Below are 14,784 nucleotides of genomic sequence, written 5' to 3' on the forward strand. Positions count from 1 at the left end.
GTTCGACTAACCGCAACTTGGCGGCTGCTTAGTGAACAAGTTAACCGGCTTGGCATGTCGCTTTCGCATAGCGGAGTCTTTCGAGATCAGATGTGACTTCGAAAAACCGCTTGCGACTTGTCACTTATTCCTTTTTTTGCGTGACGATTTTTAACTCTCCGGTTTGTTTGTTTTTTCAGTTTGAGTTGCACATCAAACGAACAATCGAGTGATTTTTAAGGAATAACTTGTTCTTCGTGAGCTGAAGCATCATGGCGGAGTTTGTGGACAAGCGTCTCGAGCGCGGACTTGGTGAACTAGAGCAGATGGTGCGTGTGGGTCTGTTCAGTGCGGAAGAACGCAAGTAAGTAACGTTTTCACTTTTCAGGAATCCGAATTGGATTGTGAGAAAAGACAGCAGTACAATAGCATTTCTTGTAGAGCCATTATTCAGAAGCGAAAAGGGCTCGAGTATCGCGTACAGCGCTATGAGAAATCTGTGGATGATCATCTCGAGTACATCAAGGTAAGACCTGACTGCGCACTCAGCTTTGCTGGTCTTCCCGCTTTCCGTTCGAGTGATCTTATTATAAATTTTTTATTTTCGTTAACAGCATGAAATGAATTTTTTGGATCTGATCAAACTGCGCCGCGCCGTAAGTGTATCGCGTTGTCGATAAATTTTTGACGAAATGCCAGTGTTTTTATTGAAAAGTGGCAGTCTTTTCTTCATATTTTAAGTTTTACATGTTTAATAGCGGCTCGGATATGCGTTGAAGTTCAGCGATATCGAAGGATCTATCGGCAAACGATGTCAAGCTAGACTTCAGGTAGATGTTTGGAATTTCGTAGTATAGACAAAGTTTGGCTGTTTAGTTAATGCATCACCGCGAAGATTTTAAATAGCGTTTTACAACGTTTTGGTTTTAGCAAGCCGAACGGCGGTTTCCCGGTAGTATGGAAGTCTGGAGTCTTCATATCGAATTATGTAAAAAACTCAACTGGGGTCCTGTAGCCAGCGAAGTGTACACTCGGATGCTGCAATTGCATTCTGACAAGCTCGGTAAATTTACCAGAGCACCCGACAGTTCTGATTGAAACTGCTCGCAGTCTTGCGCAGCTATAATGTTTATTTCAAATTCCGTTTTATGTTTTACTTGAACTAACGACTGATTTTGTAGATATTTGGAAACAAGCTGCGGATTTCGAGTTGGATTTTAATGGCTCGCCCGATAATGCGCGAAAATTGTGCTTGAAAGCGTTGAGGTGGCACGAAAAAAATCCTGACACATGGCGGCATGTGCGTGCCTGGTTAACATTTAACGGAAATTTGCTTCATGTCATTTGTTTCCATTGTTATAATCGTATTTCTTTTGTAGCATTTAGCGATAGAAATGCGCATAGCGAAGAAGGTTTTCCAGCGGGCAGCCGTGTTGGATATTCCTGCCGAGCAGGTTGCCTCAGCGGAAGATGCGATTACCAGTGGGAAAGTAGCACTGCTAGTGGCGACGAATGCAATGGACACTATTAGGACATTAGACTTCGCATCTTCGCTATATGAGCAAGTATTGCGTTTCGGCTGTGAACCTGACGCTCCTGCCGAGTTATGGAAACCCGTTTCGGAAGGCATTATGCAGCATATGGAACAACAGTATTCCATGAATCCAGAATTCGCCTTGGAGCACGCTAAATTAATGTTGATGTCAGCGAAAATTTCCAAAAATCTAACGGAATACAGTCTAATTAAAGCTGAAAGCGAAGCGTACGCTATAATGGATAAATTTATTGCGGAAAATGCTGTTGACAATATTCCTGTGGATGATATAACTGAAAGTGTTGCGGATAGTACTACGGGTAAGATAACTGATTGCATTTTTTGTTTTTTATTTTGATACGGAGGATGAGGAGGTAGTTATTATTTACAGATACACAGATGTAGTACTATTTATAAGTAATTGATTTTTTATCAATGTTATTGGAACAGGATTATACGGTAGTCTTTGTTTCTGAATTATTATATAAGTCCGTTCGTGTGTAAATTGATTGAGATTTTCTTGTTGTGAATACACGATTTTGTGATACCATTTCGTTCGCTGTTGTATAAATTCTGTACTGTGTATCCAGTGGAAGAATATGTTTGTTTTTTCACTGCGTTGGTGACATTTTTTTCCGGGTCGTTGGCACTGAAGTGGTTAGCTTAATCTGAAATGTCTTATTAATTAATGACGAAAGAAGTACGGTGGTGTTACTACTTTCTTTTCTTGCTCATTGTAGAAAAATATTGGAGAGTTTATTTGAGATTTTTGGTTGAACTCCGCATGGACAGTATTCCCGTCGACTGGATTGAGATTCAGCGCTTACGGTTCCAGAAAGCGGATACTATTTACCGCGAGGCTGACAAGCGCGGTTATCTTACGTTTGATAACTATTTATCATGGGTGCGTTTGACCACTTCAAAGAATTTTCTGTATGATTTGTACCATACTAATTTCAAATCTGAAAATGCAGGCCAAAATATGCGTTGAGAGGCGAAAGTTTACGGAAGCGTTGCAAATCATGAAAAAAGCAGAACACCAAGGTCCTTGCTCCGTCAACGATTACCATCGACTTATTTCGCTGTATGAAACATTACCAGATAAAAAAGACAGCATTTTATTACTAATGCAGAAAGCGAGAAAGAAAATAATTGTGAAGGTAAGCCAAAAAATACTCGTGCGGTTGAGTGGAACGTTTAGCACAGAATTAAAAAATTTTTTCGGATTAGCGTTGAACAATTTTTCTGGGTTGCCTTTCACAGTCGATGTTTTGTTTTTTTAGGATATTGATTTCTGGCAGCATATGACCAAATGGGTTGTGGAGTTTTCGACGCAATCAGAATACGTTGAATCATTTTTTCGAGATGGATTGAAACAATCGAGACCAATTATTGCCTTTATTTCGATGGAATTCATACAATGGGCGTACAAAGCAAACGCTAGCAAAGGGCGAGCCATATACGCCGAAATCTGCAGTTTACCCGGTGTCTGCACTGAAGCATTTGTGAAGTGTGTTATTGCTGAAGAAGAACGGCTGAACGCTCCCGTTGCTGTTTTGCGGAAGCTGTATGAACAGAATCTGTTGAAGTTGGGCGTGGATTGTGTTGGTATGATTAACATCGTGCACCGTTTATGGTAATACTGGAAATACATATACTTTTTTGCAGATTTGTGGATTGGGTACCTAAATCTGGAGTCTACTCACAAAGATGGTGATCCCATGAAATGTGTTGACATAGCTTGGAGAGCGAAACGTGCTCTACGGTCCGATTTGGTGACATTGTTTGTTACTATGTCTGATTTAGTAATAAACAATACTAGCCCAAGATGACTTCGAGGAGCAGTCGTGTTGTATTTATACAGTAGTAATATCTGAAGTGTTTGTTCTAGTACTTTTTTTATTGTTAAAAAGCCCGTTTTTTGCAATGGTGAATGTAAATCAAAATTTTATTAAAAAATTTAATGACATGTATAGTAAATGCAAGTATCCTTGTTGTCCGGATAACACTTTCTTTTGCGCTTTAGCGTTGCTGATATAGCGTAACAATATTTGCATACTGCTTAAAAAAAGATTTCATTACCAACACCGAATGAAGAAAAACTTTGTCCAGTAAGAAATTTTGAGCGATCAGATTTCATGCCAACGTCAGTCAAGGGTCGAATCGAAAAGCGGCTTCCGGTTGAGGCAATACTGACCGGTCGACGATCGCTTCGCTAACGAGTCTCGGAAATCACCGAAAAATTTACTCACCGCACCAGTGAGTGCTGGCGATGAAGCCATAATACGAGTATGTTGCACGATACCTCTCCCACAATGATTAGCTAGCTATGTCTACCACAATCATCAATGCTGTGCTGATTACTGGGATTTTATTAACGAGAACTGTACGTCTGCTGCAGTTCAATAACACAAATTTCCAGCTCAATACGACATGCACGTTGAATGTACCTATCGGGACAGTAACAGCCAGCGGCAATCCACAGGATGTTGTGTACCAAATTTTCGGGACACAGGATTTTGTGATCGACCGATATCGCGCGGACATCCGGATGGTAAAAAAACCAAAGGACGAAAGTCCGTTATTTTACATTACGGCACTGGCACCTAATGGAAGCACTGCCACCACTGCGGTGGAAATCGAGCACAGCTGCCCAACGGTCAGTTTTGATGCTGTTTCCTATCACTTTTTCGCTCATCGCCGCGCTCCTGGTAGCGAAATCGGGGCTGTACAGGTAGTATTTTTCGAACCATTCATATTTTTGAACCATTTAAGTATTTTCCTTGTGTGATATATATGTACAGGCAAACGGTGGCCGCAACGTAAAGTATTCGACCGATTCCGAAACGTTCACTGTGCACTTGGAAAGCGGAATTGTTACGACGAAAACTTTACTCCCGGTCGATGCGACCTTTATCTTTTACGTAAAGGCTGTTGATCCAGGCGGCAACACTGATGTCGCCGAAGTGGTGGTGGAAGTCGCCGGATGCTACATGGATGTCAATCTCCGCCATGATCGTTACAACCTTGTGTTTGACAAGCGATGTTACAAGTTTTCAATGACCCGGTGCGATACTGGAACGGTAGTCGGGCAAATCTTGGTAAGGCAGTTCCATTAATTCGATTTCTGTAATTTTTCAAGGCGAAGAATAATTTAGGCAAAAGGATACCCAGAACCATCCTACGAATGTGCGGACACGCCATGCGACATAACCGTGACCTCGGATGGATTTGTCGCACTGGTCCGGTACATTGAGCCGGGCTCGGTGTACAATTACAATATCGTGGCTGTCAATGGAAACCAATCCGACAATAAAGACGTAGCATTTATTACCGTCGACACGAAGCGGTGTCCACCAACAACCACGACGACCACTACAACGACCACTACATCGACAACACCAACAACGACTGCGACAACAACTACCGCAACAACGGTAACGACAACGATGACCTCAACGTCGACCACAACCACCGCACCGGCCACCACGTTAGTCACAGTCGCCCCAACGAATACCGCGCTGTATTTTGATCAGCCAACGATGCTCAGCCCGACAATGCCGGATTTTCTGGATTTTGCCATGAATGCAAGCAGTACGATTAATCAGACCATGACCACCACGGAATATTTAAACACGACGACGTCAGCTACGGATGAATGGCTCCCCGACAATTCCACTTTGGGAGACATATTTTCTTATGGCAATGATACCGGTGACGATGACTTTCCAAATTTTAATGGGACCTTGGAGCCGTTTTTGTTGTTCAACGGAACCGAGGAAGATGTGGGCAACGTGACAACCATAACGACATCGCAGAATCCGTACATCGTCCACATGCATGTAACAACCGGGAATCGAACAAAAACCGTACGTCCGGTACGGTTGCATCCACAAAAAGCATTTCTAAACCGAATTTTTGTTAAAAGTTCTAAGAATCAGGCCCAGTCACAGGCGCACCCAGATTTCCCAGGAATGGAAATTGTGTGAAACGATTACTGGAAAAATGTTTCTTGGTTGTAAAATAAAACTACATAGTAAATAAATAATTATTACATGTATTGTACTAGATACCGCATATCAGATGTATAGCGTTATGGAAATTAAATTTAATTTCTTACAGAAGTACAGAATATTGTGGTGGGCCACTGGTGGCACGTAAAACGAAATAAAAAACACGGTAATACCAATATGTCGCGACTTTAACGGACTTTGATTAGTAATATATATTAAATGGATGTCTTTTCGAAACCACACGTTACTTACAAGTCTTTACAAGTCATCTGTTTATCCAGTTTCAACATCAACAATTCACATACATACATCGATCATAAAAAATATTTATACAGCTTTGCAAACCAGTCTCCACTACATTCTAGCAGCTGAACGTAACAACAACATTCTGAACGGCCGTCCCCGTCGTGCCGAACGCCCTAACCGGAATCGTGTACGTCCCCGAGGTTATCGCAGTCAGTAGTGACAACTGTCCCGTTGTCGAGTTGATGGTGAACAGTGTACTGCCCCCGTCAATACCGTACGCCACCGCATTAGTCGCCGTTACCGTGCCCAGTGTTGATCCTGCCGTGCACGTGGTGACTGTCGTGGGCACGGTGGACGCGAAGGTAAAGGTCGTGGTACTACTGCCACCGCATGTTACCGTAATGATAACCGGGACGGAAGTGGATGCGCCCGTTGTGGCGTTGGTGGCCGTCACGGAGGTGTAGTATGTCCCGGCCGGCGGGGCATTCAGTGTGGAAATCAATCCGCTGGAGGAGATGGTGAATAAATTATTAGGCCCGGCAATGCTGAACGTTGTCGCCCCGGAGGCGGTCACCTGCCCGATGACGGTGTTGGCGGTACACGAAGCCAGGGAGAAATTGTACGATGTCTGCCCGAAGGTCGGCGTGAAGCTGAACGAACCGGCAGTTGTGGTCGCGGTGGATGCCGATGCCGCTGTGGTCGTTGTGGTGGTGCTGGCCGTTGACGAGCATGTCGAATAATTGATCGACACCGGCACACTGGTCGACACGCCGTTGTTGTTGTATGCCGTCACTGTCAGGGTGGCGATCGTGCCGGTCGGTACAGTGCCCACACTAGTGATGACACCCGTGGCGGAGTTTATGATAAAGTAGTTAGACCAGGCGCCGGTTTCTATGAAATATCCGGCGGCGTTGCTGGCCATGACGGTGCCGATAGTCTGACCGCCGGAGCAATTGGACTGGGTGAACGAGTACACTGACTGGCTGAATGACGGTGATGTATAGTTGAAAATGCAGTTGCCGTACAGGCATGTACTGTTGATGTAAAACGAGCCGGAACTGGTAGAGCTGGAGGAACTTGAGCTCGTCGCACAGCTGACCGTAATACCAACCGTGGTAGTGCTCGTCGTCGTGGTACTGCCGCTGGAGTTGTACGCGGCTACGACTATCGAATATGTTCCGGCACTCAAACCGCTAGTCAGTGTGATGGCCCCTAAAAAACATTACACAATTTAAAGAATTCACGAAACAAATGACGCCACACTACCCTTTGTAAAACATCTCACCATAAATAAACTTATATAAATATATATTCATATATAAAAATTTTTATGATAAAACTGATAATGGAGATTTATTGAAGTTGTTGCAAAAAGAATTAGCTTCACGAAGAATGTACCTGCAGAACTGACGGTGAATCCGCCGCTTCCACTTGTGATTCCATACGTGTTAGCCCCCGAACTTGACACCGTACACACCGCCGCACCGGAAGTACACGTACTGGTCGTGCAGGTGTATCCCGTTGAAAAGCTTCCGCTCTGTGAAGAGCTGCTGGAGGACGATGACCCGCCGTAACAAACCCCATCAAAACATATCGCACGGGCAATATTCGTCCCGCTGGCGGTATTAATCGTCCCGCTGCTGTTACTGAAGCAGACATTATTGAAGCACACCGTATTAATGGCATTCAGTGCCTGTTGGGTGGCGTTGCAGGCGATGGTCACCGGCACGACCGTGGCACCGTAGCTGTTAATGGCCCGGTAATTAAAGGTGAAACTCTGGTAGATCGTGGTGGCAAGATTGATCTGCCCGGTCTGATAATTAACCGCCACGTTGGTGGAGGTCAGCGGTAAGTTAGCGTCCGCATCGTATGCGATACCGTTGGTGCCCAGACTGACGCCGAAGACATTGTTGTACCCATTGCTGCCGTAAAAATAACCGTTTCCGCTGAACAGATTCGTGTTGACGGGATTCGTGGCTGTCAGGATGGCCACTAGTGCACCAGCTGTGCAATCGCCCATTGTAAAGCTGTATGTTGACTGGGCAAACTGTTAGGAAAGAGATTACATTAATAATACTGGTCAACTGTGTAATTACATTAATACTGGTCAACTTTACCTGCGGAGCATAGTTGTAATTGCTGTTACTTGTGTAAATGACCACTTGACGCTTGTCCACATGATGACTGTCTGAATTTTTTACCTAAAACGGTCAGCGTTAAGCAACAAAAAATTGTTGGAAAATTTTTAAACGTCGTAGAGTTGGACTTACAGCGGAAACCACGGCCGTGCAAAGAAGAAGCTGAAAAACTGACCACCTCATTTTGATATTAGAGATTCAGGTGTGAATGAGCCCCTCACTGTTCATTAGCCCACATTTTTATATGGCTTTGACACACATCCCGAACAGTCCACAGCAAGGAACATCGAGTCAAGCTTATATCAACAAGTGGATTTTCATAACCAACGACAACATCACTTTCCGTTCACTGTCAATGGGTTCTTTGCCGGATCCATCTTGACTCTCGTCTGTTGCATTTGATTTTAGGTTCTACTTATATCAGAAAAATTCACGAAAAATTCAGTTCGAAACTTTATCAGAATATTTCACCAACTGAGACTAACAAAAACCACCAAAATCTGGATCATGCATGCACAAATGAGGATCGCATTATGACTTTAAAACCAAAAAACATTCAAAAACCCAGTGCACTAACAAACCATTAGCAATACTGCGTCACATCACCAAACAAAATTGAGAGAAGGAACGCTTATAACACATGGCAGAAATTGATTAGGTAAAATCTATCACAGTAAATTCGATATTTCATTGTTCTGCTGAGGTAACAAACATAAGACCAGAAAGATTACCGAACAATAACGCCAGCTTATCATGGACGGGACCATCCAATTCTGTTATCCCGACTAGTGCGCGTTGGTGGATCATTTGGGTCGCCTAAAAAATTAAAATAAATTATACCATTGTCACAGATTTCGACCAGAACCACTAAATTAATTAAACAAGCCGCAAGCCTGTCTGTGTAGAGTTCAGTAAAAATTGTGGTACGTAAAGCGTCTGGTAAAAATTCTACTACGCGTAGACAATGAACGATAAAAATATAAAATCATCTATTGGTTGATATTCTACAGAAACAGATTTAATTTTGATAAAAACTGTTTACAGTACTTTTCAGTTAAGTTTTACGATTTATGGTGATTAATGCGGACTTCAGTGCACTTCAAGATACATGATAGAGATGTTGTAATAACACACAGGAAAACAGATATCGACATCAAATTTCTAATTAAACTAAGTTTTAGTAAGCAAAGGCTTTTGCGGATCACCTTTCTTAATTCTCATGACCACACAGCTCAGCCAACTTCTGGAACAAGGCAGTTCGCTTTTATGAACAGTCCAAGTGTCTGCGGCCTCATCATAAAACTCGATTTCCGACGAATGGTTGTCCAAATACTTCTCTCCGCCCAGAACGTATATTTTATTGTCCAAAACGGACACACCCGGTCGATACCGTTTCGTGTTCATATCACCTAACAAAGATCAACGCAGCGGTGAGCAATGACATTATTGTGTATAATTAAGCAGTCTTTGTATTACATTTCTTTATCCACTGATTCGTACTGGGATCATACGCATCCACGCGATTCAGAGTTTCCTGGCCGCTTACAATTCCACCTACACTCAGCATCACATATCAGGTATAAAATATTTCGTGAATAGCTGTGTAATGTGCTCGCAGCTTACGTAAATTAAAAAGATGCCTTACGTAAATCAAAAAGATTCAAAAACAAACTTAAATATTAAAGACACAGTCCAGTTTTGACACAGCCCGGCGACATGCTTACCGATTACGTAAATTAAGCCGCTTGGACCAACACAAGCCGCGCATCCGCTGCGGTTGGTCGGCATTCTAGCCAAGTCGCTCCACATGTTATTCTTCGGATCATAGCGAAATGCATAATTTGTGCTCTCATAGCTTTCCGACGATATCACTCCTCCAAAGATGTACAAATAACTGCGATACGCTACAACGGCACAATTACTCAGCGGTGTCCGCAGGTTGGCCACATTCTGCCATCTATTGGCGTGAGGGTCATAGCGCTCAACTGTCTCCAGTCGGCGGACTCGATCGTAACCTCCGATGGCATATATATGGTCGTCCACGAGTGCAACTCCCACTTCGGAGCGGGCCTGCTGCAAGGGAGCCATATCGCGCCATTCGTCCAGAATCGGATCGTAACGATACACTTGTCGCACAGCCGACCCATCAGGAAATTCCCCACCACACAGGTACATGAAATTTTCTCCAGTTATGACTAGTCCCGCTTTGCTAACAGCCTGTGGAAGGCTTTTTAGGTGACACCACTGAGAGTTCAGCGGATTGAAGCACTCGACACTGCGCAGCACGACTTTATCATCCTCACCACCCACACAAACAATAACTTCCGCAAAACCTGGAATAGGATCCATAATTAACTTACCATTAGGTAACCATTACGATCCATACTACGCAAAGCAAGCAGTTTCACTACAGGGTAACAACTAACAACATAAACAAAACCGCAAAAATGGTTACCACGAAAATTACTGCTCCTAGTCCATTTGACAGCCTAATGTGAACTGCGAAGGGCACATATTGATCGATCAACACATTATGGTCGAAATAAAATGGCGTCGCATAGTCCGGCTACTGTACACGAAGAAGCGTAAAGACGAACCGCGAATGGCAGGCAATCGCTCATTCTCAACCACTTCCGATTCCACCATTCCAATTCCAATGTAAGTTGCATAGCTTCTCTTATTAACAGTTAGCGATGAAGATCAAAAATATTTTACTAAAAAACACTGTCAGCCAAATTTAATCAACAATTCATTTCTATTAAATAAGTACAGCTGAGTAAATTAATAATTACGAACTAACATTCGCTGATGCAAAACAATTATGATTTCACAGAAAATTAACTCACCAAACGATTTTCGTAATCGGCAGCGCGAGGATGTCCATTCTATTCGGCGATTGGGCAACTCGTGAAAGTATCTTGCTTCTCGAAGGAGATCTTGAGCAGCTGGATTGTCCTGGATGGCACTCAATGGGGCCACAATATCTTCAAGATAATATGGACTCAGAAGCGGCAAGCGAACATATTGCAAAATTTCCGCAAACTGCGGCGTCCGGGGAATGGGATCGTGGAGTAACCAGTGCACCACGGCATCGAAGACGGTCTCCTCCCGTTCGACATTTAAGTCATCCGATCCAATTAAATCAATCACCTGTACACATAATCAGATAATATTTAACACAGAACTAAGTCACGTGCAGGCTGTGCAGCAAAAAAAAACTTGACAGTTAAAAAAGAGCAATTTGCTCATGCATCTACACCCAAACGGGCGCACGTAATCCAATTTAATTATCGAAATGAAATAACCTTGTCTTTGACCATCTCAAGAAACTCCGCGCACTGTGATACAGCGGCAAAACGCTGTAGAGCAAAATTCTTCGCTTTTTCAGCCAGCATTGTACACGAATGCAGTTCGGCGAAGCAATGCATCATCAGACAGTTGGTTTCGTCCATATTCCGTTCCAGAAAGCTGCAACATGCATCCCGAATGGGACCAATATCCAGGAAGGTTGCAGCGGCCAACAGCGACTGCACATTATTCTTATCGATACATATCTCCGACGAGTATGCGTAATTAATCACACTGAAAACAAATGCAACCATATGTGAAGTCACAGAATACGTGCGCAACGCTGAAAAAGTCAATAATTAAAACCCACTCTTTCAAAGTGCATCCCGTGATGTTCTGCAGCTGAATTTCGTCCTTACTGGCTTCGTCCATCTTCGAAGTGAACATTCCACGAAAATAACTGCTGCAAGCACTCAGAACAAGACGATGACAGGAGACTCCCATGGAGCCCGGAACGGCGTCGGATCCGTGCAAGATAACATCGCAGAAAGCCCCACTGGCCTTTAAACCATATAGTCCACGAAGGATACTGGAAGGATGCTGCAGGTTTACAAAACTATAGGGAGCATCCTCTAATGAAGCATTTTGTGATGAATGCTTGCCAGTTTCACCAATAGCATCAGGGAGATCACGGGCATGCGCACGCTTCGGATCGCCCTCAAGAAGAGACATCTCCTGCTCCAACAACGTCTAACAGAAGATTCCTCGATGTCGGAAAATACGGTCAAAGATCAACCATCGTAAACCAGATTCAGCCGTTTATATTCTAAATCAGATACAAAAATAAGGATTCTATACTTCCTCGATCGAAAACAAGCCTACGTCGACAAGAAAAACCGTACCTTTACTTTTGATCTGGCAAAAATTATTGGCAAAGTGCTCCAATGAACTGGCTCATTCAAATTTTCAAAAGCATGCGACTCGAAATATCGAGGTCAAAGCCCGATCGGCAGATCGCAGACGTTTGGTGTCTGGCAAGGAGTACGAAACCAAAACAAACCTACCGCCCGGGAATGCAAGCTATGTCAAAAATCAAAATACGATCTGACAAAATTCAAAATTGTACTTATTTTATTCTTTTTTAGGCCCTTTTGTGATGTGCTTGCCCTTTTTGCCTTTTTTTGCGGCGCCAAAATGTTGCCTTATTGTCAATTACGTAAAAATTCGTTTTGATAATTTTCGAGAAACTGTGAACTATCGACTACCTTGTACTGTACCAACCAATATGACAATAAAGGCTGAAATAAAATGTTATATATATACACTACTAGTAGGTAGTTAATTCGCCAATGTCACAAGCGCAGTAATAATACTCGTAATTGCACTAGAGAAGTACTTCTTCCCTTAAACATTTACTAGGCATTGCAGACTGCTCACAACTTTGCGAAAAAAGAGCACAATTACAAGTTTTAAAGAGAATTAGGTCTTAATTCATGCAGGCAGGGTTACTTATCACGGTATGTCGGCAACTTTTGTTTCCGTAAGCTTAATTCAAAATTTGGAACACTTTCGACTTTCCATTGATTCAATTCCATTTACCTAATCCATTCTAACAATAACATGTCTTAAGATTGCATTGCTTGCTGAATCCGGCGTAATTTGCGGTATTGTAATTTTGCAAATTTATGTACAGTACTTATTTTGCATGGTCTCCTTTCTGTTTTCCGTAGACTGTCAAATATCGTTGGTATGAACAATGCGCCCAAGTATTGTTGTGGACTCGCTTGGGCGCATTGTCTTCACAATATCAAAAACCACGAGGGAATGGAAGGCATTTAATTATTGTCATCGTCACCCAAAATTTGTGGATGTTCCTTCCAAAAATCTTCACCGATAATATCTACGTTTAAACCTTGTACATCGGAAACAGCAAGATTTTCGTTTGAGAGATCACCTCCCCCATCTACCACAGGAGAGCATTCACGGCGAATTAAAACACTGCCTTTACGATACAACTGAGGAAGATTATTGTAATTAATCCCAAATTGTGAAAATAGTATCTCGTTTTTATCCCCCGCCAGCGTTCCCTTGAGTCTCAGTTGAGCTTCTGCCGGCGTCATTCCACCTTGCTGGACCAGAGCCCAAAAGACTGTATTGTACAGGTTATTAATGTGGCAATCCGCTTGTCGCCATGAAAGGTAATCCCGCAGGATCCGACGAGACGGATACAGCACGATACGTGCATCGAAAGATGGAGGATATTGTAAGGGAATGGTGGGAAAAAATTCCGGCCAATGGAACACGAATCGGCTCGTGAATAAGGAAAGGACCGTCGAAAGTATCTTGCTGTAATTTTGTAAACAGAAAATGAACAAAAAATTCAATAATTGTGATGTCAATTTATTGTCAACTTGTCAATTTATTTATTTAATAATTTCGCCACGCAGCAGATAAAAAAAAGAAAAAAAAATTATACAGCCATAATTTATTAGAAAGATTTTTGAAAATTCTTCGGTATTTCGTTTAGTCCTCGTGCTCAAGTTCAGTTTACCGTCTACGACTTTTAAGTTTTTGCAACTTTTATTTACTAACCTTTCGCGGCGATTATATAAATTGCAATCTTTATGAAAGACGAAACTGTATTCATCGCTCTGTCCATACGCCAGCACCACATCTTTGAAACCTCTCATGACATGAGAAGCCGCACACGACATCAAATTCAACGAGCGATCATCGTTTGGCTTGTGAAATTTATGCACGTCTGCAAATCTGAAACCCAATCACCCATAAGAAAGAAAATTTCAATGTTGAATTACAGATTTGAAGGTTCGAATAAATTCTATGCAAAACATAAACTTACCGATTATACCAACCTGTGAAAACTCCTCCCGTCGACGCGAACTACTGGCCAACATCTTGGAAGCATCGCGTCCGCCAGCTCGAACATTTTTACGTACTCAAATTTGCTTTTGGCCATTCTATACTAACTGTAATTACAGGATACAGTTTGCGAAAGGTTAAAGAAACGCGAAACTACTGTACTGCCGAAAAGCAGTTCAAACTTTAAAGTACTTACTGAGGTACTCCGTAGTCCGTACTCGATAAAATTATAATTAATCTGAAAATAAAATACAGTATACAGTAAAACCTCCTCGTACGTACACTCCCAAGATACGTACACCTCTCACTTAAGTACGAAAAATTCTGTACCGAAACTCTCCGTAGACTACAGTACAGGGGGGAACCTCTACGTGACGTACACCTCTACGATGCGTACACGTACACTTTTTCTCTGTACCGCCTAAGCACTAAACTGTACGCAATCACCTCGAACATGCGTACACTGGCGAGTAGAATTTGATTTTTTAAAATATCCGATGGGAAAATCGTGAAAAAACAAAGAAGTTAGCTCAGAATTGTAGGTTGTCTTTTGTTCTGAACTGATTCGGACGACGTTTTCTGTTCGAAGTGTGTAGGAGAAACTTTTCCGCCTGCTTATATGCTGTAAAAAGATAAAAATTTGTGTGAACTAATGCTACATATACATTTCAGAACTGCACGCTGTGTGCAGTACAGTTGCATGCAG

At 42.6% G+C, this 14,784-nt stretch overlaps 5 protein-coding genes across 8 annotated transcripts; 2 read left to right on the forward strand and 3 right to left on the reverse strand.

The window, feature by feature from the left end:
• Positions 1–102: 102 nt before the first annotated feature.
• LOC129593573 (U3 small nucleolar RNA-associated protein 6 homolog) lies at positions 103–3,475 on the forward strand. Of its 2 annotated transcripts, none has more exons than XM_055489960.1 (11): positions 103–308; positions 368–505; positions 594–635; positions 738–809; positions 910–1,042; positions 1,161–1,279; positions 1,359–1,833; positions 2,254–2,417; positions 2,488–2,673; positions 2,797–3,121; positions 3,182–3,475. In XM_055489960.1, exons 1-11 carry the CDS (start codon positions 252–254, stop codon positions 3,343–3,345), a joined length of 1,875 nt encoding a protein of 624 aa, XP_055345935.1. In that variant the 5' UTR covers positions 103–251; the 3' UTR covers positions 3,346–3,475. The 2 variants fall into 2 exon arrangements, with proteins under 2 accessions (XP_055345935.1, XP_055345936.1); XM_055489961.1 differs by having other exon boundaries at positions 103–343; positions 421–505; positions 3,182–3,473.
• Positions 3,476–3,792: 317 nt separating this feature from the next.
• Positions 3,793–5,664, forward strand: LOC129593598 (uncharacterized). The gene is made up of 3 exons (XM_055489993.1): positions 3,793–4,247; positions 4,318–4,614; positions 4,672–5,664. Exons 1-3 carry the CDS (start codon positions 3,843–3,845, stop codon positions 5,500–5,502), a joined length of 1,533 nt encoding a protein of 510 aa, XP_055345968.1. The 5' UTR covers positions 3,793–3,842; the 3' UTR covers positions 5,503–5,664.
• Positions 5,665–5,779: 115 nt separating this feature from the next.
• On the reverse strand, positions 5,780–8,228 carry LOC129593485 (mucin-21-like). The gene is made up of 4 exons (XM_055489818.1): positions 8,043–8,228; positions 7,890–7,973; positions 7,171–7,819; positions 5,780–6,984 (listed from the first exon to the last, which is right to left on the reverse strand). Exons 1-4 carry the CDS (start codon positions 8,091–8,093, stop codon positions 5,888–5,890), a joined length of 1,881 nt encoding a protein of 626 aa, XP_055345793.1. The 5' UTR covers positions 8,094–8,228; the 3' UTR covers positions 5,780–5,887.
• A 122-nt stretch (positions 8,229–8,350) lies between these two features.
• LOC129593483 (kelch-like protein 2) lies at positions 8,351–12,218 on the reverse strand. 2 transcript variants are annotated; one of them, XM_055489817.1, is made up of 8 exons: positions 12,101–12,218; positions 11,569–12,024; positions 11,216–11,492; positions 10,757–11,060; positions 9,635–10,243; positions 9,387–9,464; positions 9,116–9,319; positions 8,351–8,726 (listed from the first exon to the last, which is right to left on the reverse strand). In XM_055489817.1, exons 2-8 carry the CDS (start codon positions 11,928–11,930, stop codon positions 8,662–8,664), a joined length of 1,899 nt encoding a protein of 632 aa, XP_055345792.1. In that variant the 5' UTR covers positions 11,931–12,024; positions 12,101–12,218; the 3' UTR covers positions 8,351–8,661. The 2 variants fall into 2 exon arrangements, with proteins under 2 accessions (XP_055345792.1, XP_055345791.1); XM_055489816.1 differs by having other exon boundaries at positions 11,569–12,135.
• Positions 12,219–13,002: 784 nt separating this feature from the next.
• On the reverse strand, positions 13,003–14,316 carry LOC129593503 (probable tRNA(His) guanylyltransferase). 2 transcript variants are annotated; one of them, XM_055489846.1, is made up of 4 exons: positions 14,275–14,316; positions 14,072–14,185; positions 13,791–13,967; positions 13,003–13,544 (listed from the first exon to the last, which is right to left on the reverse strand). In XM_055489846.1, exons 2-4 carry the CDS (start codon positions 14,173–14,175, stop codon positions 13,034–13,036), a joined length of 792 nt encoding a protein of 263 aa, XP_055345821.1. In that variant the 5' UTR covers positions 14,176–14,185; positions 14,275–14,316; the 3' UTR covers positions 13,003–13,033. The 2 variants fall into 2 exon arrangements, with proteins under 2 accessions (XP_055345821.1, XP_055345819.1); XM_055489844.1 differs by having other exon boundaries at positions 14,072–14,300.
• Between the last annotated feature and the right edge of the window lie 468 nt (positions 14,317–14,784).

The sequence above is a fragment of the Paramacrobiotus metropolitanus genome, unplaced genomic scaffold (assembly GCF_019649055.1).
Source record: "Paramacrobiotus metropolitanus isolate TYO unplaced genomic scaffold, Prichtersi_v1.0 Parri_scaffold0000062, whole genome shotgun sequence".
Classification (NCBI taxonomy): domain Eukaryota; kingdom Metazoa; phylum Tardigrada; class Eutardigrada; order Parachela; family Macrobiotidae; genus Paramacrobiotus; species Paramacrobiotus metropolitanus.